The 25667-nt window shown below is 42.8% G+C and overlaps 1 protein-coding gene across 19 annotated transcripts in view; it reads right to left on the bottom strand.

The window, feature by feature from the left end:
- Window positions 1-25667, bottom strand: part of dlg2 (discs, large homolog 2 (Drosophila)) — a 192135-nt gene that overhangs the window by 110831 nt on the left and 55637 nt on the right. For 12 of the 19 annotated variants that reach the window (XR_008905064.1, XM_056735915.1, XM_056735918.1 and 9 more), the window contains 3 exons: window positions 8735-8818; window positions 7984-8145; window positions 4973-5032 (listed from right to left, as the gene is read on the bottom strand). Coding sequence is in view for 18 of the 19 variants with exons in the window: in XM_056735915.1 (XP_056591893.1) it covers window positions 4973-5032; window positions 7984-8145; window positions 8735-8818 (306 nt within the window). In the remaining variant the exon portion in view is untranslated. The remainder of the gene's footprint in view (window positions 1-4972; window positions 5033-7983; window positions 8146-8734; window positions 8819-25667) is intronic. The other 7 variants (XM_056735919.1, XM_056735934.1, XM_056735935.1 and 4 more) reach the window with 1 other exon arrangement.

Below are 25667 nucleotides of genomic sequence, written 5' to 3'. Positions count from 1 at the left end.
TGTCGCTAAAATTCATACACTGGACCTTTAAAGAGCCATTTGAATTTTTGCTCGAATACTCATATTTTACAAATTACATTAAAAAAAAAACAGGTATTTGAATGCAAATTATAGAGATACAATTTGTGACATTTGTTAAAATAGGAAAACAGCTAAAAAGAAACAGATGGCCAACACAAATGACTTTCTGCCCCGCAAGTTTTCTGTAGCTCTAAATGTGCATTCTGTGTTTGTCCAAACCAGCAGATGTTAAGTTTGTTTAGACTAACATGACAACAACCATTTTTATAAATTGTCCTCTGTAATAATACGTTTTTCTTATTTGTGGAAGAACATCCAAATTCATGCTCTGATAATCAGGCTACAATTGGCATATTGTTTCAGGAAGCAATGTCCTTAAAGAAATAGTTCACCCAAAAATGAAAACTCTGTCATCATTAACTCACCCTTAGATTGTTCCAATCCTGTGTACATTTATTAGTATTTCTAATTATAAATTATAATATATATTTTAATTTAATGTATTTATTATATATTTCTTTTCCCTACTATGGCAGTAAATGTGGGATGAGATATGTAAATAAATGATAATAATAAATATGACAGAGTGGCAAAAATACACAATTCACCTGAGCAGATGTCATGCGAAAATGTTTCTCATGAGCTGTTTAACAGGCCAAGAGTCTTTTCAAAAAAACCTTTCATAAAATCAAATAAAGGGGCTGCTCTCCATCCACACTACGCAAAAACCATACCTGTCCCTTAAACTCTCCAATCGTTCTTGATATGACGCAAAATCTTTTTGCTGAGGTATGTGTGCTTTTGGCAGCATCATGAGTCGTGACTCCTTAAACCTCTTCAAAACACAGAGTCTTTGAACAGAGTAATGAGTTCATCTCTTTATTCCAAATAAGACCCCGGGGCCAATTTCATTAAGCCCGTGCCTCGAGGCAGACATAAGCGCTTTAGTTAAAGCGATGTGACAAAAATGAGAAGACCTGAAAACAATTAGTATGCTAATGGGACAAATTCAACTCTTTGCCTTCATATACGCTGAGGCAAATAATACCTGTGAGTGCAAGACATTCTGTCCTTGTTAAGATGCAACAGTTTCAAAATAGCACCCTGCATACTTAATGTGAACAAGAAGCAGACACATTTCTGAAGAATAGGGTATTGGTTTCCTGTGCAAAATTTGAGAAATAGAGACGTGAGAAAAAAAAAGTATAGAAAAAAGAGAAGGTTATATAGACCACTTCATAAGATTTTAACAATGGAACAGAAGCACTTTTGGTTTAAATTTTAAATATGACATGCTTAATTAAATTACAAATATTTGTTTAACATTCTAAATCGGTTATAAATGTTCTGCTTGCTGTATTTTGCTCAAATGTTTGTGTAGTGTTAAAAAACTGAATAGGAGGTTTTTTTGGACCCGCGTTATTTTAGGTCTTTCTGAAGAGGTCTATAAGAAAATGGAAAATTATAAAAGAGACGGTATTAGGATAATTCTATACATTAAATAAGATGTACATTAGCGATACTTACTTCAAAAATCATTGTCTAGGACTGTATCAGACCATTATTTCATAGCAAAAGTATAATTCTTTACATACGCAATATGCAAGGTCCTACTGACTTTGTACCTTTGAATAGAAATATGACTAAATTGACTATTTTGATGAATATATAACTATTTTGATAACTAAATCAAATTTTAAACCAATATATTTTGATAACTAAATCCATTTTAAAGCAATACAAGGAATAAACGTCAGAAATATCTGGCAAGACTTGTATCTACACTGTTTTGGACAGTTATATACAGTAATTGGCACAAGTAATGGCGGAAGACATTTTCGTACAATAATACATACAGAATGTAATACCATTTTTAAAGGAGAAGTTACTTTGGAATTATCAAATTGTAGATTCATACAAAAAACGAATCATAAAATTTTCACATTTGTTATAATTTTTTTCTCATAGTCTCCAAACCGCCAATTTAATACAAAAGCGCTTTACATGGAACCACAACCAATGTGCAGCATCCACTTTGATGATGCAGCGGCAGCCATACTGCTCCAGAACACCCACCACAGACAAGCTTAATGATGAAGAGGAGACAGGGTGATGAAGCCAAGTACATATGGGGATGATAAGGAGGCCGTGATTATAGACAGAGGGAAATGGATGAATTTGGCCAGGATGCCAGGGTTACACCTTCACTCTTTTATTTTTAATGACAACAGATAATCAGGACCTCGGTTTAACGTCTCATCTGAAGGACGGTGCAATTTGACAGTTTGTCCCCATCACTATACTGGGACATTAGGACCCACACAGACCACAGTGTGATCACCCCCTGCTTGTCTCAATAACACCTCTTCCGGCAGCAACTTAGTTCTTCCCAGGAGGTCTTCCATCCAGGTACTGACCAGGCTCAACCCTGCTTAGCTCCAATGGGCAGCCACTCTTGGGCTTCGGGATAATATGGCTGAATTTATAAAGCATCTTTAATAAAATATTTGAATTAAGAACGTTTATGTTAATTGTGTGAAGATGGACAAAGATGGCCACCCCTACTGTAGTATAAATCTAATTGTTTATAATAGCATAACAACTCTACAAAACAAACCACCAGCTTTACATGCTAAAGATTAACACTTGGCAATATACATTTTTTTATTCCTCCAATGCCAAGTTTGACCAATAATAATAGCGATGCTTTCCTTAGCAATCACCACCTAAAATAATTAATAACAATTCTTCCTATTGGAAACTGGCATAAATCATTTTAATACTCATTTTAACAGGAGCCTAATGCATGCAAACAGTAATATGTTAAATATTAATTCATGTATCTAGGTCTTTCCGCATCACTTTTCTTTTCAACATAATTGGCTGATCTTTATTTCCACCCAAGACTCATCTCCAAGACAATCAGGCCGGTCCTTTACCACGACCTGCGCGCATACGGAGCCCTGATTCCAAAGTAATCATTTCCCCAGGGAACAGAAATATCCAAACAATCACTGTTAACCTGAGCCTTTCCTGTCTCTCACCACCTTTCTAAAATCTGCTCTCTCAGGAAGAAAAAAGCTTTTCAATCACACTGAATCCGCTAATAAATATCATGCCTCTCCCCTACTATGCTCATTAAAACCACAGATTCGCTCGCCGCCTCGTCTGGCGGGGGACTAATATGAGAACCAGAAGATGTGTCCGCTTTCCGTTGTTAGGCTTTTCAATAAGGAAGCCTGGGGATCAATAACGTGCCGTCCACCTGTCAAGCCTACGAGACGGTGTTCTGCAGCGGCACAATCAGCGCATTGTGTTGAAGCAGCTTTTCAGTAGGTGGACCGGGGGTTGAAGACAGACGACGGGTGTAAGAGCCGATTCACAATGTTTTGCCCCGCAGTGATTCAGCAGGAGAATAATGGAGCTGCATTTCTCGCTCACCTCTCGGCATGAAAGACTAACGCTCAGTCTTCCCGGGGACGGCGAGGCTGGAAATTACATGAAAAGGAAGTGGATTTGAGGTGATTTAATCAACACGTTTGTCTGTTGAATTGAGTGCATCAAGACTGAGAGCTTTTACTGGTCTTGTTTAGTCAGACTTTTGATTACTGGGATATAAAGTATGCTACACAGTTCAGTTTTTTCTAGCCAGTTACGGAGAAAGCGGATGTGTGACTAGAATGTAAAGGTTAGTTTCCCTATAGAAGAGCATCATAATGTTTGATGTTTTTTGTTTGTATCAAAGGAACATTTCACCAAATCTGTATACATTTGTCCTGCTAAACGCAAAGAAAGATATTTGGAAGAATGTCAGTAACCAAACACATCTCATCCCCCATTTACAGACATTGTAGGGAAAATAAATACAATGGTGGTCAATGGGGAATGAGATCGGTTTGGTTACTGACATTCTTCCAAATATCTTACTTTGTGTTTAGCAGAACAGAGAAATGTATAAAGGTTTGGAACTACCTGAGGGTGTGTAAATGATGATCGTTTTTTTGGGTAAACTGTCCCTTAAATTAAATGTATAAAGCGTACAAACGTTGTTTTCAAATAGTCAGCTTAAGCTCCTTACTACTTCGTCTGTACACTTCAGCTCCCAAACCAATGTAACTTTGTGTTTGCATTGTTGTTCTGAGGATTAACTTGAATCTCGGTCGATCCTGAGGTGTGACAGCTCTATATGCTGAAGCTGTTAGCTAATTTTCAGTGGAGCGTCCCTGGCGTAAGTAGGAAGGCTTCTCGGAGAGGCCGGGCTGTCATGGTGACGGTCTACTGAGGCCACAGCATTAGCACAAGTGACAGGAGACAGAAGAGGATGGGTGAAGTATGTGTGTAGGTGTTTAGTTTTGTCTGTCTGTTTGTGTGCATGCATGTGTGTGTGCACTCATAAGATTCTTGAGGGTCTGGAAAGGCAGTGTGATATTAGAAGATACCGGAAAACAAACTGTACCTGTCATTGAGACTGTGTTCTGTCACTTGCTGCTAATGCGAGAACTGGCAGATCTTTCCAAAAAGACTGCACATAGAGACACATACGCTCACACCCACATGCACAGACAAAAAAACACACAAAAGTCTCCTTTCAAAGTTCTACGCACCAAATCAGATCATTGAAATATCAACCGCAATCACTTTGAACAACACAGTCAACAAATAAACAAACATCACGGGAATCGAAAAGAAGGACAACAAATTAATTTGATTTACGCCAACCATATTTTCAAAACAAATGTGATTTCACTACACAAATGGGTCTTCTTCAAAGGGATGTTTTGTTTGAAGATTCAGCAGTCTGTTATTTCAGACCCTCTGAAGAATTACATGCTGATGTCACAACGGCGTGGGAACATTGACGTGAAATGTGCCTCGGCACAGATGGACCACCACAACGACAACAGAACGACGAGGAAGGAAGACACATTCAAATGGAAAATCACAAACTTGCCAGGTAGTTTGCTGCATTCACCCCTGGGTATGTTAGATCAAACCGGGTAACCAGCGCAGGCTGCAGACGAGAAAATACAAAACAGCGTCATCAAGAAGTCAGCTCCATTCGGGGAGAGAAGAGAGATGAGAAAGATGGATGATACGCAGTCATACTGCATGAACAATAGGAGGATAAAGAGAGAGTGATGGGTTTAATGGCAATACAGAGCTGAGGCTATTATTCTAACGTTATTGTAGTGTTCTGACATGACAAGGACAAGAAAACCCTCACAAGGTGATGTTCTCACCTACCTCTGTGGAATGAGAAGTGAGAGGACTAGCTTAGCATTCTGATGACTGATTTTTTTATACAGCTACAACTGGGCACAAGAATGATCCGAATGGTAGATTTGAGAGGCCACATTGAGATAAAGGTTCTTAGGTGACATATACAGTAGTAGTCAAAAATGATGTCTGGCAGGCATATTTGTTCAACGTCTGCCTATAGTTTCCCTTTAGGGTAGATTAAACAAAAATGAGGATTTTTTTTATCAAACACAAAACTTTCAAGATATTATTTGGACAAAATTATTGGCAAAATGGCAAACTAAGGGCGTGTTCACACCTAGCTTCTGTTCTACATTATACTACGTGTAAACCGTGTTTCAAAAAAAATCTTGAGCGTGATTTTATATCGTAGGTTTTTTTCTGTAGCTCAGAGCGTCTTTTTAGGTTGAAAAAAGTTCTGATTGCATTTCTAGCGCGAGATTAGTATTGAAGTTTTAAATATGTGATTGGTTATTGCAAAGACGCTCTGTGTTTATAAGTCATATTGTCATGATTCTTGCCTTTTCTGATCATAGTTTCCGAGTCTTGTGGCAGAATCATGACAGACCCACGCGTTTTGGGTCTATGTTTAGTGTTTATTGTAAATAAAAGTTTTGTTTTGCCATCATTGCTGTTCTGCACTTGGGTTCTTCTGTCCGCACCATGACACAAATCGACTTCCGTTACGCTGCCTATGAAGCCTGTCTGCCTTCGTGCACAAATGCTATCGTTGAACATTGCTGGTTGCTATTTGTAACCACAACGCTGCAAGCTTTTTTTTTACAAAAAAAGTGCAATTGTCAACCATGTTGTCAAGTGTGAACATGGTCTAATATGGGTTTTATTTTATTATGCCAATAAAGCACAGAAAAACAAAACGTTCACAGAAAATAAAGCATACAATATAATTTCATCATTTATTAGTATTTTGTTCTTCCTCTCTTATTTTTGCCTTAAGAAGCCCTTCTAGACTAAGCTTTGTGTATGTCTTGCGTGTCATTTTTTTGTCAAACCTTTTAAAATTCTTTCTCCAATCTGAACATTTGTTTACAACTAATACACAACACACAAACAAAAAGTTTATACACCTTTAACTCATTTCCTGGCAATTTTAATAAAGTTGCTTTTATCTTTGTTTTTACCTTTTTATCTGAATGTGGAAAGTTTTCTTCAGAAATACAAAATTTTGATCGAAATGGTAGTAAATCGTGTTTTTGTCGAAGACTTTGTGCAAATCAAATTTAGATGTTCCAAACAGAGTATATAGAGTGTTTGCTTGCTTTGGATCTGTGATTGCTGTACTCTTTCAAAATATGTAAAACAGCACCCACTACTGTATGACATTAAAGCATCCAGCTTGAGTCTTGTCGTAGACTACCTAATAACTTGGCAATTGCAGGAGCCGGTGTTTTAAATTACGTAAAATCTTGTCAATGGCGGGGAAAGAGTTAATAATGTTTGAATGAAGAGCAAAGACGTCAATTTTTCGAACTTGTACATCACTTTTGACCACTTTTGACTATATAAGATTAAGAAAGCTTAAACTCCCCAGAAGTGTCAGCCACTTAAGCACTTCATTAAAATGATAAGATTTAAAACATTGCTTAAACATAAAAATGCATCTTTCTCAAAAATAACATTTCTCTTATTCAAGTCTCATCTCATTAGGTAGTTAACTTTCTGCCCTTGTGACAGACACAGCTTGAATGATAAATATTTATGAATAGCTTTCGAGTTGCTGAAAGGAAAATGCTCACTGTGGTAGTCACAGATGTTTTTATATCCTCATGCTATAACACTGGACACAATTTCTTTTCTATAACCTTCAATCCAAGGAAATTGAAACTTATGTGTAAAGACAGTGAACGTTTACATCTGATTCTCATGTTCTTAGAACTTAACAAGAGACTTCGGTGAAATACTGTGTCCGTCTCTTAGATAAAGGTTGATTCTGAGCAGTTATTGTGAAATGCCTCTTGGCAAACCAGAATGATTCACGTCTAAATCACTGTGTGCCCAAGAGATATGAACGCATCAGCCCAATCCTTCATAGTTCTATAAAACAGAACCATTTCCACGGATCAAATAAAAAAGTACTACGCTTCCAGACCATTAGATGCTAATGTCTGTCTGGAAAAGAGCGTGACTCTATCGGAGCCATATCTGATCATAGCCTTCAATTCTGTGAAACTGCTATGTGGTCTATATCTAAAGTGATTAATTGTGAAAATGCAATTTTGGAACCTGGAAACCTGCTTGTCACATAAAAAAATCCATCTTAACATGCCTCACAATAGAAGAAGATGTCAATATTTGTATATCACACTTTCTGATTATTTTACAGTCTAACAAATATAGGCTAATGTAAATGTCTTGTTGCCAGAGTCAGTCGGCTTTGAAACTGACAATTGAGTGCCCTCTAGTGTTTAAAAATGATATTACAATATTTAATTTCTGCGAGCAACATTCTGTGCAAACATAAACCTGATTTAAATTACATAAACACTAACCCTTAACATTAAAAAACATGCAGGTTTTCTTCGGACACTTTAAGATGAGTGTGGATGAAACCATGGAATGAAAAATAGACATTCATAAAGAGGCATTCAGAGACACAAACAGACGCACAGATGATAGAAAGTGAAAGAGACAGCGAAGTGAGGAGGGTCGGCATGGGGCCAGGCCCGGGAGAAGTTGACTTACCTTAAGCGGTGAAATGTGGGAGTGGGAAACGTATCCGTGCACATTCTCGATCTCTGAAAGGTTCTTCTCCGACACGTGCACCAGCTCCGGTGACCGGACCTCATTGGTAAGCCTAGGGAAACTGTGTTCTGGAGGAGGGGAGTCATCATCCTGATATCGGTACTGTGTTAGGAAATGAAAAGGAAGAGCGAGACAGCAAATGAGAGGCAAAGAGATATCCCACAATCCACTGCAGCGTGCAAAGCAAAAAAGTAGAGCCGATAACATTGAGCCAATGAGATGCCTTGTGAGATGGATAAGCAAACAACAGCAAATATTGAACATTTCTTATGGTCTCAAAGCGCCCTGCTGGAATATAAAAAGATGTGTTTAACCGGCCTAAGCTGGCTTGCTGGTTTAGACTGGTCTGGTTTCCTGATTTCCGAGGGGTTCTCCATTGTAAAACCAGCTAATCAGCTAAGGCTGTTTTCAGCATGATATATGTTTTCTTTGTGAGAGCCTAGTGACATCATCCAACCCCATGCACACACCATAACAAAAGCAAGTGATGTTGGCATGCTCTAAGAAAGCTTTTAATTTTTTTGCGTTTTTGCATGTGTTGTGCAGAAAGCATGTTTTCTTCAGGTATCCGTGCATGCATACGATCAAAGCTGGGCTGATTCATTCTCTTCTTTTAGCGACAGGATACAGTAACATTTAATGGTAAAAACAGAGAGGATTCTGTACGGCGAGACCCCGGCGTCTGTCTCACCCAGGGGGAGCTCATCAGGGCTGGGTTCACACATGCTGGAGAATGGCTTTGGTGCTGGGAGCCCTGTACAGCCGGGGGCCTGTTCTGTAAACACACAGGAGTCCAACTGTGACCAACCAGTTGCGTATGATGAAAAATGTAAATAATTGAAAAATAGTCATTCACCAGCCACACAACATTCATCATCGTAATAAGAAGGGAAGAAGCGTTGAACAACACAACAACCTAAGACAACCTGAGAAGCAGTAGTCACTGTTGACTACTAAATGTACACAGATATTTACTTTACTAACTTACTTAACCTCACACTTGACATGCACATTTTTTTTATGTGGCTACAAATAATAAGGGACAATAATATAATCAAACTTTACTAATTATTTCCCTCATTTTGGGCACATCATGCTCAAATTTTATTTATTTTCTGCCTTTGTTGTTTGTTCATTGATTTTTCAATCTTGCGTCCTCTTTTTGAACCAGTTTCAATTTTCATAAGTATAAAATACATTACCAAGATTTATTAATACCGTGTCTGAGCACACTTTACTCATTTGTTTTCTTGTCTTAGGTAAATTGTGTTCACCTTTTATTTTTGTGTTGCCTCATTTTAGATCAATCTGTTCATTCACCGATTTCCTCACGATTCACAGCTTTAATTGTTTGTCATTGAAAATAATTAAAGTTTATGTCCATAACAGCAGCCGCGTCTTTTTGTTATGAGGCAGTGTTGGTTTATTAAATGGCGCGCAGGAATTAAATAAATGTGAGCATGATTTACCTAAAACAAGGGAACAAATTTGTAAAGTTGGCTGACAAATTAAGCGCACAATTTATCAAACAGTAAATTGTGTGCGTTGCTGTGTCACTTGGTTTGATGTTTTATCAAATGCAGTGACATTAAACACATTTGAATGTGAAATGTATCAGTAAGTCAGTTGTAAACACTTTTTTTGTCAAAATAGTAAAAAAACAACATCCTGCGAGATATAATAAAATGATAAGTCCCTGTGGGAATAACACCTATGTTTTAGGTAGGTATAGGCAATGCAAGATATGCCTTTCAGGTCAAGACAATCAGTACTACTGACATTCTGATCCCAACCCTAGCATGCCACAGCAAATCTCACCACACCACAACGCTAAAAATCTCCATATTTAAGTGAAGCCTCCTTCACCTTGAGCATACTCACATTTCAGAAGCCCACATGCTAAGAACATCAGTACTTTTATTTCCTCTGATGATAAATCTCCACACGCAGCACAGAGTAATTCTCCTACACCTTACCGAGAAGCATTATGCTGTGAAATGGATGCGCTTTCTAACACACTGAATTGAGTCAGTTCTAAATCCTCACGGCAGCTGGTGAATAAAGCTTCCTGAATTGTATGTAGGTTGTGGACTGGGCAGCTTTTCTGGTCAACAAATAAGGTTCTCTCTGATATTAGAGGCCAGAGGTTTATTTTTGTGTCAGATTCTAGAGCACAAATCAGTCACTAAAGTGTTCTTTTAGGATGCTAACTTAGAAGGTATACAGTAGACATCAGGGCGGCACATTAGGTTTTAGACAACAGCAGATAGCACAAACTATATAGTGCAGTTAGTATGCATTAAGGACAGTCGCTATTTTAATTGCTATTAAATAAAATGCAGCATACATGAATATTGAAGTGCTCTGTTATTGTATGGGGAGGCAGAGATAAATGAAGTTAATGTAGCGTAATGACTGGTGGGTGAGACGGTTGTCCCAAGGGTTTCCATGAGGCAGCAGGTCGTGCAAACGGCTCACCTTTAAATAAAAACTCCTATTGTCTTGCATCTTAAATGCTGTCAGCATCTCCTCTCATCCCTGACTTTCTCTTTCTGCACTGTTATTAAATGTAATTAACCAGCCCGGGTTAATAGCAGGTCTTATACTCCACAAAAGTGAATGGTGGGGAAATATAATCCGGTATAAATTGCACACTTATTCAACATCACACTTGGTGGCGTACTGCAATGTGCGAGAGCCCTGAGCCCACCAGTATTATTTTTACACATTATTTTATCTTTTCCGTTACATTTATTTTTTTAGATTTACACTCGGGGTGTAGTTTTAAAGGTTGACTTTCAAACAATTATTAAATGTTTTTTTGTGTAAACATCCTCCTCTGCACCAAATGCTACATCTACTAGAACCTCAAAGAAGCTTTTGAATGGATTATCTTTTGAGGGGCGTCTTGAGCTTTATTAACCGTCAATACGTTTTTTCTCTCTTCCTTCTCTCAACACTCCCAGAAGGCCTCTCATCGTGCTGTTTGAAGATTACAGCATTTGCAGATAAACCTGCAGACAAAAAAAATCGGGAGAATTTTCAGAAGCTAATCTGCAGCCATAACGAAGAGAAGTGAGTAAGTAGGAAGCAATAAACAAACAAATATATAAACAAAATAAGGATGCAAATCCACAGGGGCCACAGCCTGTGTGTGAAAACACTGTAATGTCAGTGGGCTGTGGAGACGGAAATGGGATCGAGTGGGCTTCGTTAAAACCAAAGAAGAAACCTAAAGGGGTTGTGAATGTGATGTAATCTTTATGTGTGCAGTCTTTCCTTTTCCTCCAACCACAGAGGAAAACATTGGAGACGTGTTATGCCACTTCTCCAGCACAAACACTCATAACTTTACAATAAAGGGCGGACAACAGGGGAACAGAAATCCCTTTTGATTATTATGGCACAGTTCCCTTTCTGTCGGTCTCTCGACGTTGTGTCGAGAACGACAGATGGGGTTCGCCCTTGAGAACCAATCAACTCTGACTACTATAGAAAAGGCCAATGAAATTTGGCGAATGCAATTTGCATGCCGGGCTCCGCCCCCGGAAATCCGGTATAAAAGGAGGCCGGCGTGCAGCATTCACTTACCTTTTGTTCTTCAGAGCCATCGCTCATGAGTACAACTCAGGATTCAATCCTCTACAACTACACGCTGGTGCTACGACGTGTTACAGCGGATCGTCCCTTCCTGCAGCGACCTTCCCCTGGGCGTCTCGGCGGTTCCGGAGGTGTTAGAGATTTTTTCTAAAAGTCCTTTTCAGGACTGACTGAGCATTCTCCAGCGCGGCATGTCCCGCTGTTCTCTTGGGTGCGGCACCCTCATCGAGGAGGGGGATGGACACGATCGCTGCATTAGGTGTCTGGGCGTCCAGCACACTGAAGCAGCGTTCGTTGACACATCTGCCTGCACTGCGGGCAGATTGTCATTCAGAAGTTGCGGTCACGGGTGGCTGTCTTCCTACGGGAACCAGCCACCATTTCGTCTGCTACCCGGGCTGTGACATCTGTGGCTACGGCCCCGATGACCACCCACGTTAGCAGCGTTAGTGATACGGGGAACTCTGCGAACGTAAACCCGCCAGCCAAGTGCTCACGGGCCGATCGCACCCCGATTCGCTCTTCTGAACGTTCCCCAACCGGCGGTGGCATACCGTCCGGATCCTCACGCACACACTCGGAAACGATGTGTGACGTAGATGAGATGTCGCTCGCAGCATCGGAGGGAGACTGGCATCCGACTCTGCCGAATCCAAACTCCACCCCCAGCGGTCGAGTTCAGGAGGAAGCAGAAGTGATGTCATCCGTGCTAACCCGGGGATACGTGGTTCCCGAGGTCGGTGCGCGGTGCAAACCGCGCCCACCCCGGGTGCCATGTTTTTCCCGGAGGTGCATGAGGAGCTGTGTAAAACTTGGAACGCTCCACTCACGGACCGTTCCAGTGAAACCAGCTCCGGCTCCCTTACTTCCCTCGATGGTGAGGCAGCCAAGGACTGCGTCGAGATCCCCCGGGTGGAACGTCCGCCTGCGGTGCACCTGTGCCGCGGACGGCTACCACCTGGGGGGGGATCGACCACTCCTACCGTCCAAAGCACGTAAGACTTCGGCATCACTGGTGTCGAAAGCTTGCGATGTTGCGGGCCAGGCTGCCTCCTCTCTCTATGCCTTGGCCATCCTGCAGGTCCGCCAGGCCAGGGCGTTGAGAGGGCTCCACGAGGGTAAGGCCGACCCGGGTATAATGCAGGATCTCCGTGCCACCGCTGACAGCGCTCTACGGGCGACTAAGGCGGCGGCACGGGCCCTGGGTCGGACGATGTCCACGGTAGTGGTCCAGGAGAGACACCCCCGGCTATACCTTGTGCAGAAGAGTGACAGCAAGGAAGTCCGCTTTCTTGATGCACTCATCTCGCAGGGTGGGTTGTTGGTAACACCGTCGAGGACTGCGCTCAGCAGTTTTTTGACGGCGAAGCAGACCGTGGCAATTAACCACATTTTTTTCACGCCGCGACTCGGCCGCCTACAGGCCTCCGAGATCTCACGTGACGTCTGCTTCCCTGCAACCCAGGACCCTTTCGACATCGGCTCCGGTTCCTGTGCCCCCACAGGCGGCACCCCGGAAGCAGAGGTCGAGGGGGAAACCTCCACCCCGTCAGCAACCTCCTCGCGAGAAGGGACACTGACGGGAAGACCCCAGGGAGAACAACATCGGGCCCGAACCTTCACAGCCACGGCTCTGATCGGTCGGTACGGGACGACTCCTGCCTCGTCACCAAAGCCGGGCCCTTGTTAGGGCTTGGCGCCCACTTACTCACTGAGTTTTCTGTTCTCCCCGGGTTTACTTGCAGCCGATCGCACACTCCACTGGACTGTGCTCGGCGAACCGACCTCACACCCTGGCGAGGCGTGAGGTCGTACACATATGACAGCTGTCACCACTCTCAAACCGACAGTGCGTGCCGTTGTCCCGCCAGGCAGGTAAGCAGGCGGAGCAAAAACCTTCCCTCCGGGGACTCCCCGTGACATGGTTAGCTCCGCCAGCCGACGAACCACCCCCCGTGGGAATGATGAAGCAGACCGTCCCCTTGGTCACCCTGTCACAGTCCCTGGGAGCTCGAGAGCTGCCCACACTGTCTCGCTGGCTAATGAGGGCGGTCCGTCTTGGTTACTCGATCCAGTTCGCCAGAGACTCACCCAAGTTTTGGGGCATCATCTCTCCCTCTGTCAGAGGCAGGGACGCCTCCGTACTTCGGGTAGAGGTCACCACCCTTCTGGCAAAACAGGCATCGAGTTCGTCCCTCAAAACCAAGATGTTCAGTGGGTCACCACCCGCACTTCATCGTTCCCAAGAAAGACGGCGGGTTGCCCCCAAAGGCTGCGTACCCTGAACAGAGCACCTTCACAAGCTGCCATTCAGGGTGCTCACACAGAGGCGCGTCCTGACATCTATGAGGTGTCAGGATTGGTTCGTGGCAATCGACCTGAAGGACGCTTACTTTCATGTCTCGATCCTCCTCGACACCGGCCGTTCCCACGGTTCGCGTGCGAGAGGCGGGCATATCAGTACAGAGTCCTCCCTTTCGGTCTGTCCCTGACCGCCCTTTCTCCCTGAGAGGAGGAAGGCGAGCGGGTACTAAACTATCTCAGCGACTGGCCTATCTTGGCACACTCGCGAGATCTGTTATGTACACAAAGGGACCTGGTGCTCCGGCACCTAGGTCGATTGGGACTCCAGGTCAACCAAGAGAGGGGCAAGCTCTCCCCAGTGCAGAGCATCCTCTTTCTCGGTATGGAACTCAGCTCTGTCACCATGTCAGCACACCTGTCCGCAGTTGTGCCCAACCAGTGTTGAACTGTCTGAAATGAACATTTTAGGCAGACAGCGGTCCCCCTGAAACAATTCAGAGGCTCCTGGGACACATGGCGTCCTCGCGGGTTAATACCCCTCGAGTTGATGCACATGACACCGCTCCAACACTGGTTTCAGAGTCGAGTTCCGAGGAGAGCGTGGCACACCGGCAGCAGGCGCATGGTGATGCCGCCCTGCTGCCGACGCACCATAACCCCTAGTCTTTATGACTTTTTCGACGGACTCAGGTCCCTTTGAGCAGGTTATGAGGCAGGTCGTGGTGACGACTGAAGTCTCCCTGCAGGGGTGCGGTGTAGTGTGCAACGGGCACGCAGGTGGGGTGTTGGACGAACCCCCGCCTGCGCTGGCATATCAATTGCCAAGAGTTGTGGGCTATGCTACTTGCACTGAGCAGGCTACGGCCTCTCGTGCGAGACATGCACGTGCTGTTCCGAGGACAGCACTATAGCTGTAGCGAATACAGATCGTCAGGGTGGCGTTCGCACACAGCAGCTAAACACAACTTGCTCGACGCCTCCTCCGGTGGAGTCAACAGGTGACTCGTTCCCTGCAGGCCACACACCCCGGGCAAACTGAACTAGACAGCCGACGTGCTTTCTCGCCAGTTTATGCCTCGTGGAGAGTGGCGACTCCACCCCCGTGCAGTCCAGCTCATTTGGAGGCTGTTCGGGTAGGCCCAGGTAAAACCTGTTCACCTCCCGTAACACCACCATTTGCCCGCTTGATAGTCCCTGCCCTCGGCACGGATATCCTTGCGCACAGCTGGCCGCGGGATGGGCGGAAGCACACCTTCCCCCCCCAGGAGCCTTCTTGTACAGACTCTGTGCAAGGTCAGGGAGCAGGAGCACCAAGTGTTATTGGTTACACCACACCGGTCTAACCGCACTTGGCCTCAGAGCCGATGCTCTGGACAGCGACTCCCCCTGAACCATTCCCCTGACAGAGGACCTGCTCTCTCAGGGGAAGGACACGTTCTGGCATCCCAGATCAGACCTCTGGAACACCCATGTCTGGTCTCTAGACGGGACGAGAAGATCCTAAGATGGCTACTCCCCCTATACGGCTGAGACCATCACCCAGGCTAGGGCCCCATCTACTAGGCGGTTACACGCCTCTAGACGGTGCCTCTTCTCGTCCTGGTGTCTTTCTCAACGAGAAAGACCCACTGAGGTGCTTGATCAGGATTGTGTTCCCCTCCTCACGAGACTGGAGACTAACATCTCCCTTCCACACTGAAAGTGTATGTAGTCGCTATTGCCACTCATCACGACTCAGTCGGTGGAAAGTTTCTAGGGCAACACGACCTGGTCACCAGGTTCCTAAGCAGCGAGAGGGCGGAATCCGCCTCATCTCCGCTCCATACCCTCTTGGGACCCTAAGTGGTCCTGGGGAGCCTCAGGGCCCCCCAAAGAGCCCCTCGGAGGTTCCGATCTTCCTCATAGAGTAAGACGGCCCTCCTGACGGCGCTCACTTCCTTCAAGAGGGTAGGGGACCACCGAGCATCCTCCGTGTCCCTGGATTGCCTTAAACTCGGCCCTGGAAACTCTCACGTTATCTTGAGACCCAGGCCCGGATGCGTGCCCAAGAAGTTCCCATTACTCCCTCCGGGGCCAAGTGGTGAACTTGCAGGCGCTCCCCATGGGGGAGGAAGACCCAACCCGATTAGTGTTGTGTCCAGTACGTACTGGACCGCACGCAGAGCTCTGAAGCTCTGACCAGCTCCGTGTCTGTTGGAGGACAGCAGAAGGGGAAGGCTGTCTCCAAACAGAGGCTGGCGCACTGGGTCGTGGACGCCGTTACGACGGCATCCCGATCTCAGAATCTCCCATGCCCATTGGCAGTGAGGGCTCACTCCACACGGAGTTTAGCCACCTCCTGGACACTGGCAGAAGCGCCTCTCTAGCAGACATCTGTAGAGCTGCGGGTTGGGCTATGCCCAAACACCTTCGCAAGGGTTAACAACCTTCGCGTAAACCCGGTGTCAGCCCACGTCCTGCGTGGCGACATGTAGGACTGGCATCCGGGGGGGCGTATGCCTGCGAAAGCACCTTTCCACCCTCTAACAGGTTGGGTCAGTGTGCTATTTACCTTTTCTTCTTACCCGAACACATCGCTAAGAAACTGGTACCTCACCAGCCTCCCTTCTTACCCAGACACTGGTTAAGAATAGGCATTCCATCCATCACCAAACAAGCACCCCCTGGGGGCTGGCTGGGCAGAGCAGCCTTCCCCCTTAGGCCGGGATACCATGTGAGCTATCACAGATAGCTCTAACCGGACCTAGTGCTACCGGACGTCTGTAACACCCCCTCCGTGGGCTGTTCCGTCTGATGTATCCTCATGAGAATGGTTCCCACTCCTGGTAACCCATGAGCTTCCCCAGGTGGGCCTCCACCTCGCGGTTAACTACTCAGTCCGCACGTTCCATGCGTTCTCCTCCAAGGACGAGACCATACCTATATCCACCATATTCCTCCCCACGGGTAGGAGGTGGCCTCTGTAGCGCTTCTCTGATTAAGAGTCGCGCTTACCCGGTGTAAACTGATCTGGACGGCCTCTCGCCTATAGAGAGCTAAGGCCCCGTCCGTGAAAGTTACCGGTCAGGGCTGTACCCATCTTTCTCCAAGAAAGCTCTGGAACCCCCCGACCACCACACTGGAAGGTTACAGTCTCACGAAAGCTTCGAGATGACACGCCCAGGCTTGTTACCGTCGCTTCGCTAGAGATTGTGACGCGATACAGCGTTGTGGCGTTTTCCATAGGCAACCCCATCTGTCGTTCTCGACACAACGTCGAGAGACCGACAGAAAGGGAACGTCTTGGTTACGTATGTAACCTCAGTTCCCTGATGGAGGGAACGAGACGTTGTGTCCCTTATGCCACGAACACGTATCGTATTCTGCTGCAGTTTGAGAGGTCTCAGGCTCTTCAGAACAAAGGTAAGTGAATGCTGCACGCCGGCCTCCTTTTATACCGGATTTCCGGGGGCGGAGCCCGGCATGCAAATTGCATTCGCCAAATTTCATTGGCCTTTTCTATAGTAGTCAGAGTTGATTGGTTCTCAAGGGCGAACCCCATCTGTCGTTCTCGACACAACGTCTCGTTCCCTCCATCAGGGAACTGAGGTTACATACGTAACCAAGACGTTTTCAAAGAGGCCCATTTCATATTTCTCATTTAGCTTTTTAAAACTTTGATTTCAGGAATATTTTAAATCTTTATAAGGGTAGTACTTCTAACAGAAGGCTGTCTTTTTACAGTACAAGAAATGTGTCAATAAATCCAAATAATGTAGTTTTGTTGAGGCTACTCAACCCTAAACTAGTCGTTCTTAAGTTCATGTTAAACTTACATCTCTAGATCACACTAAGAACAATAATAAACTGTTTGCTAGAATTGTATCCTTAACTATTCTCAAGTTACATGTTTTTCTTGATAATTTCGAGTCTTTTCTGTAAATTTATTGTTTTTACTCCATTTAAAAAAAACGTGGTTGTAAAATAACCCAAATATCTATAAATGTAAATGGCATGTTTTATTTACATTACATTTACATTTATGGATCTTTGTGTTCACTGTAAAAAAAACAAGCAGTTAACCTCTTTGACTTGATGAACCCTTCACTTGCGCCTTTAAATGTCAAGACTATAGACTAAAACTGTATCTTCTACAGTCAACAGTAAAATTGATGTGTTAAATGCAGTGATAATCCATCTCACAGCCCTCACACAAGTGTCAAATCTAACACTCTAACAACTGATATCTTACAATTTTACTCTGTAGTTCTGACATATTATGCAACATGGCAATATGATAACAATCTGGTATTGTGGCCTACAGCAAAGGAGAGTTAAAATGTGCTCATAAACTTGTGTGAGGATAAAATAACGTGCTTGTGTGTGATGGGTGTATTGATGCTGTAGGGAAGAGGTTGTGGGTTTTCCAAAACAAAATCTATGGATCTAAAGATTGTTGGCAAGCAACTGAGATAAAAACTCCTTCCCTAATTCCCTCACCCTATTCTCTCTCACTCTCTCTGAGATTAAGATGGCAATATGAGGTGGCATGGCTGAAGGCCCTGTGCTGGATTGTGTGGAATCTCTTCATGATTGTGTGCACTGACCCCTTTTCTGCAGCCTGATAAACCCAGAGCTCATCATCATCAGCTCGCAGGGTTCACTCAGCCTGAAGAGAACGGAGGGGTTAAGAACAACCTACAAGACCCTCCCACTTCATATTTGAAGCCAACAGACCTACACATTAAGGGGGTCCCCACCATGAGATGTTTTTTGGGGGGGCTGGGGCACAAATCTAAAAATATATTTTAAACTGGCTTTAATAGAAAATATGTAAAACAATTATAAATATATATAGTCTATTGACATTTAGGGCAAATAACCCACATTGTTGGCATACATATGGTATTTACACAAACTACACCCACCAGTATCTGATTGAAATAGATCAAATATAAAACGACCCTATTGAATATGTGTTTGTCACAATACAGTAGTGGATAAATACTAGCGAGAGAGACAGAAAATCCCCCCCAAAATAAGTCCAAGTGGGGACCTAGTTTACAAAGCAAATATAAGCACATACATTTTTATAGACACATGAGTGTCCTTAAAAAGTCATAATAAACTTGTTTGTTTTAAATAGTTTATTTACTGTATCTTATCTGCACAAATGTTATATTTGTAATTACCATTATTATAAAAAATATTTGAAGGACACCCCTAAGTCTATTGTTTACCTCTTAAAGGGGGTCCCTAATGCCTTCTGGGTGGTCTCGGATCCCCCAGCCCCCGGCTCAAAACCAGTCAAACCCATTTTTACAGTATAAATATTATTATATTTTCTCACACTTACTGCAAAGATTTGAACAAGTTATAACTCTGGGTTAATTAAATCAGCAAAGACATGCGACTGCTTACACTGCAATATCTAATCCCCCCACCCTCACACTGTATGCTCTAATATCATCTTAAATTCTGCCGTACACAAACTACACCAAATAATAAAAAAGACACAATTAACTAATAAAACAGTTATGCATATTTTGCATTTTCAACTTTCTTTTTCTGACATCTCTCATCATTGTACACCATTATTATTATATAATACCTATGTGATTCTGATATGAGCAATATAAGCACTTAAAATACATTTGAATACATTTTGCACTTTTAGTTTTTAATATATTTGTATTATCCTAATGTAACACAAATCAAACCAACTGAGAGCATCAACCTACATGTTTCTGTCTGCATTAACGGTCTCCAAATAAAGGGTCACATATGACCACAAAAAAAACAGCACAACAACCACCCAGGGATTATGTGCCTGACAGTACAGCACACAGCATCCATCTGAAGATGTTTTCCAAAGAAAGAGCAATAAAATGTATCACCCACAGCGCAACTGATAATCTACACATGCAACGGCAAAAGTTCCTATAAATCTGAATCCACATGAGACAAAAACACTTCTACACTTCCTGAACTTGCTAAAAACAGCACTCCCTGTTCTGGCAACAGTGCTGATGCGTAATTTTAACAACGTCTCCACTGCGTTTCTCTCCGGCAGGGTGGAATAGAGTGAAAGCCTACCTTGCAACCAAACATCAGCGACAAGATGTTATCATGACACGCGACCTTACAGTGGCAAAGCATCGGATTGAAATGGCCGGGGTTCCTCCTCTATAGGAGACATTCCTCTCCCGGCGGTAGAGCTGCACCCGCACTACGAGCACTGACGTAGAGAGAGAGAATGCACGGGCGGCGTGCGAGGGAATCTTCACTCCTGGCTGAGCAGGAGTGCGCCTGAAGCATGAACACACGCTCACACATCAATAAACGCACATCCAAGGGAGGATCTCAGCTGTGTCCTGTATTTGGACAGCTCAAGTGATTCAGTATTAAAAATCCCTTTGCTTTAATTAGTTTATAATATCTACAAAATATCAGTTTCTTAGTTTTTTATTTTGAGTCAAAAAATTTACAGGATTTGTTTTTTTCAGTTAGATTTACTTGGTAATGCCAAATTATTCATGCCATTTTATAACGTTGCTGTATTTACCGGAAAAAAGTTTCCGCACATAAAATATTGTCGTCGCTTCAAAAAAATTCAATTGAGCCACTATGAGCAGATGGACTAATTTAATGATGTCTTTAGTACTTTTCTGGACCTTGACAACAACTATTTCCATGATGTCCATAAGCAGCCCTAAAAAATCTCTATGATGTCACCTAAAATATCTTTATTTGTGCTTTGAAGACACAATTCATATTTTTGTGTCGCCGGATATTTTTATAGTTCCGGTAAAATTCTATGGTGCTAATTATTGGGGTAACATTTATTTTCATGTAGCATCAATGTTTTAGTTTATTCCATTCCATTTTCTACCACTTATCCGAACTACCTCGGGTCACGGATAGCCTGCGCCTATCTCAGGAGTCATCGGGCATCAAGGCAGGATACACCCTGGATGGAGTGCCAACCCATCGCAGGGCACACACACTCACTCATTCACTCACTCACGCACTCACACCCTACGGACAATTTTCCAGAGATGCCAATCAACCTACCATGCATGTCTTTGGACCAGGGGAGGAAACCGGAGTACCCGGAGGAAACCCCCGAGGCACGGGGAGATCATGCAAACTCCACACACACAAGTCGGAAGCGGGAATCGAACCCCCAACCCTTTGAGGTGTGAGGCGAACGTGCTAACCACTAAGCCACTGTGCCCCCCATGTTTTAGTTTATATGAATCTTAATCAAAAATAAGTTTATTAAATTGTGCTATTTTATCCAAAGCGATCCTGCATTGCATTGTATTACACATTTGTTTCTGACTATGTGCAATCCCCTGGGATCGAACCCATGAAGTTGGCATTGCTAGTGCCATGCTCTAACCGCTGAGCCACAGTTATATACTTCTCACTAATATACTTCAAATTATACTTAAGTATACTTAAAAAACTTAACTTCGAGTCTATTGGTTTTTGATAAGGGTAGCTCAAGTCAATTTTGAGCTTATATCATTCATTATTTATTAATAATTAATATATATCTGTATATTGCAAATAAACAAAAACTGTAAAAAAATTAAAATATTTAATAATTATTTTCCAATTGTCACTGTAAGAAAAATACATTTCTGTAGCACAGGGAATGGTGTAGCACAAGATGAAGAGATGAACTTGGTTTGTGAGGTTAGTATTGGTAAAAAAAATGAATTTGACTTTTGTATTCAGCATGTTAAACTTTATAAAGAAACATAATTGAAGCAAAAGTTACATGGTGTAATTAATTTAAAACACAAAATATTCTTTTAATTTTTTTTTGTCACCACCATATTTAATCAAAAACTTGATCCATTCAGACTAAATGAATGATTTGTGTTATAACCAGCCTACTATAGGATAATGTTATTTTATGTGTTTTTAAGTAAGAAGAAAGACTTGTTGGTGTTTAACGTTCTTTCATCTTGAAGATTTAGAAGAGTTAGTAAAAAATCCTTTATAAAAAAAAACTAACATCTCAAGAAAAAACTTTCCTCAAAAACAACTTGGAATATGATACAAGCAGCACCCTTGTGAGGATCCCATCGTCTCATGCTAAGAACCAGAATCCAAAACACAACACATCCCGAAGCTATCCCTTGAGCTAAGCTGGCACATTCACCTGACATCTTCGCTAAGCCAAGCAGAGGGTATATATTAAGATCAACTCAGATCAGGACAGCTGATGTGATAACAGACAAATTACCACAACAACTCAGAGTAATGAATCTGAGACCAATGGGGGAGTTTACAAGCCCGTGCAGCAAACTGCCAAACCAAGAGTGCAGGATGGTGTGCGCTCCGGCAGGACAACCGGAGGTTGTGGTTCTGTAAATTGGTAGACACTTCACTGCAGGTGAAGAATACAGTGGGTGAATGGTAATGACCAGGTGAGAATATAAGAAACAGGTCAACAAAAATATACAATTTTGCTGCTGTTTTGTGAAGCTAAAATTACATCTTGGCATGTGGGCATCACCCATTTGCCAAACAAGTTGGAAAAAACACAAGCGTGTAAAATTCACCTTAATCCTGCGATCACAGCTAAGAGAGATCCTGCCATTTTTATTTTTACCAAAAATATTTTTTTACCAAAGAATAAACATGAATTCACAGTCAAAGGCACACAGTGAGTGACTCTTCACAAAAACCAATGGTTACAGAATACACACTAGCCTGTGTATATGTGGTCATGTGCAAACTGCTTTATGTGTTGAGCAATGATACTTTAGGGGCTATTCACATTTCGCATCTAGAACCGCGAGGAACATGTCAGCAGCTTTTTCTAGTTAAATGACCCGCGGTGGCGCACAGCAGTCTGAAAAGTTTAACTATTTCCATCTCAATGCAGCACCGACGTGCCTAGAAAAATGTGCGCACCGCACCAAATGTGTATCACGACCACATCGCTCCCTATTTGTACCCGTCAATACATTTGCTTTGGAACCTAATGTTCTGAGTATGGTAAGAAGCGTTACATTTCCATCACACGCTTGCAGTATTCAGCCAATCACTACGCACTGGTTAACTGGCCAATCATAGTACACCTTGCACTGCAGAGCGATGAGCTTTGTAAAAAATCTGCGCGTTTCAGAGAGGCGGGGTAAAGAGGAGATACAAACATGCACGGTATTAGGAAAATACAACCTTCTTTTACCTTAAATCGTGTATACACATTGCATTACATCTAAAACAATAATATTTGTTTTAGCTGTGTCATATGACCCCTTTAAAATAATGAACTTGCTTGTGCAAAAGATGCGAAATGTGAATCGCCCCTTAGGACGTAACCTGAATACACACCCAACCACAAAACAGCCTAATGCATAACAATTCAAATACTAACTCTCTCTGCTTTAAAATATAAAAGAAACAGTACACCCCAAAAGTGAGTATTTTACCTCATTTTACATGAGGTCTTCGCAAACCTCCCCAAACCTCATTTTCCCATAAAACACCAAATAACTTTGATGGCTATTCACATTAAAACAAGACATCATAGTGATTATGAGTTGTTAGGCTTGTGTTTAATTACAACAATAATACAAAAATAAAGAAATATATATATAGTGCATTCTTCAATACACATTCAAAAAGTATCTTAAGGTCATTCTATTTTAGGAGTCTACTCAACCGTGCATGACATGAGAGCGAATCGCCAGTGATGTTAACTGACGGCACGGTTAATGTTCACAAAGTGAATCGTCATCCGCATGGCAAGCACAGGGAAATGAAATCCGGCTTCGCTCAACAAAATATTACTTACCGTTTAAAAGCAGTCCATGCGAATGCTGATTATCTCATTTTCTCCTATAACAAGCTCCTGATTCAGCTCAGTACAGATCACAAGCCCCTAACAGCACAAGAAGTGAGGTTTACATACAAATGTAGTGCTTGGACTTCAAATTTGTTTACAATATGATTATAACACTAATAACAAAATCAATGCATTCACAACAAAATAGGGCGCAACAGATAAGTTACACATTTGGGCTTGAACAGAGAGGGATTGTGGAGGTCGCTCATGTTGTCCAGCAGAGGGCGCATTCACACAGAACTTGACACAGCTGCGACGAGACTACGTAAAATCCATTTCTTTATGGAGAATCTGAATGGAAACACACCATACATGATGATGCCAATGTCTCTAATGTATCCGTGTACTGAAATGCCAATTCATGGCCCTCACCGGTGCTCGTCTAATAGGAGGAGTCCCATTTGTCATGAACGGGTGTCTTTTATGTGGTCGTCATGTTCCTAAATGAAACATTCTACCATGCATGCACCTGACAGTTTATGTTGCACTATGCCACAAAAGTGTGACCTGAGAGCAGTCTGCAAAAATCACATAAAGACCACATTTTAACAAGATACATCAGTCAAAAGATCTCCACAAGAGTAATCTAAGCATTGCTTTTCGAGGTGTCACTATCTTGTTCTATCTTAGGCCTGCAGAACGGTCATATGTCTATCAAGCTTGTTTTCATGCCTGCACTGACATCAGAATGAAGCTTAACAGTACCTGCTTCTAAAGCCCCTCCAGTCAGCATAAATATTTCAGCATGCCTTTAGCAGGACAAGTTCAGAACATCCCTGCATATCCAGTCTGGGCTACATTATGGTATAACAGTAAAGCATCAGCACTCAGTGCTTCAGGCTGGGAGGGATACACCTCTCCCCCATGTGTTATGCACTTTGGCATGAGGCAAAACACAGAAGGAAGCCAATCTACCAAAAGCATTGAGGGGGCTTAGAGCATAAGGTGTACTGAATGTAAATCTGTCAAGATGCACTTATGATGGGCTTTTTGACAATCAATACTATGGATTATATGGTTATGAACTGAAAACCTTGCATTCAGAAGTCAGTAATAAAATAGTATTATCGTAATCGTTAATATCACACATCATCTTTGGCAAGTGGTCGTCTGACGTGTTTCTCACAAAAAGCTATTTTACAACTGCGGGAATAAAATCAAGATTTCAGAATATAGCGCACAGGCAAAATAGGGTGCTTAAATGCTACTTTGGAGTCCCCATTCAATGTTATTTAATCACAAAATGCATATATACAATATATGATTAACTATTATGATGATGATGATGATATTATTAGATTAACATTTTTATACTTTAGTTTGATATCTTTGACTTAAAGGAGTTGTTCAATTTCAAAATTCATCAATATCTCCCCCTCTTGTCAATACAAACAAGTATAAATGTTGTTAACACCCCCCCATTCAGTTGCATTGGTTACAATAGAAGTGAATGAGGGGCCGTTCTGTTCTGTTACCAAGATTGTTCTAAATATCTTCTTTTGTGTTCTGCGGAAGAAAGAAGGTCATACAGGATGACCTGATTTTCATTTTTGGGTGAACTATCACTTTAAGACTGAATAAAGAACAAAGATAGTAAATACTAACAAGATGCGCCACTATATGTGAATGGCATGCAATGAATGAATGAATGAATGTGAATGGCATGCAACGCCCAACAGGGCCGCTCCGGCAAAGGAAGTCCCGCCTTTCAGCAAAAACAGTCAATCTACAAAGACTGACAATTATCTGGGCCAGGATTCTTGAGGCGCTTTTGTCAGCCTATGTGGATTTGGGATTTTAGCCAGCGATTGGAGAAACATCAATATTACCCATTCCCGTCTTGGTCGAATTACATGATAACTGCTCAGAG

This window comes from Triplophysa dalaica, chromosome 22 (genome assembly GCF_015846415.1).
Source record: "Triplophysa dalaica isolate WHDGS20190420 chromosome 22, ASM1584641v1, whole genome shotgun sequence".
NCBI classification, from domain to species: Eukaryota; Metazoa; Chordata; class Actinopteri; order Cypriniformes; family Nemacheilidae; genus Triplophysa; species Triplophysa dalaica.
This window is presented reverse-complemented; position numbering and strand designations above follow the sequence as displayed.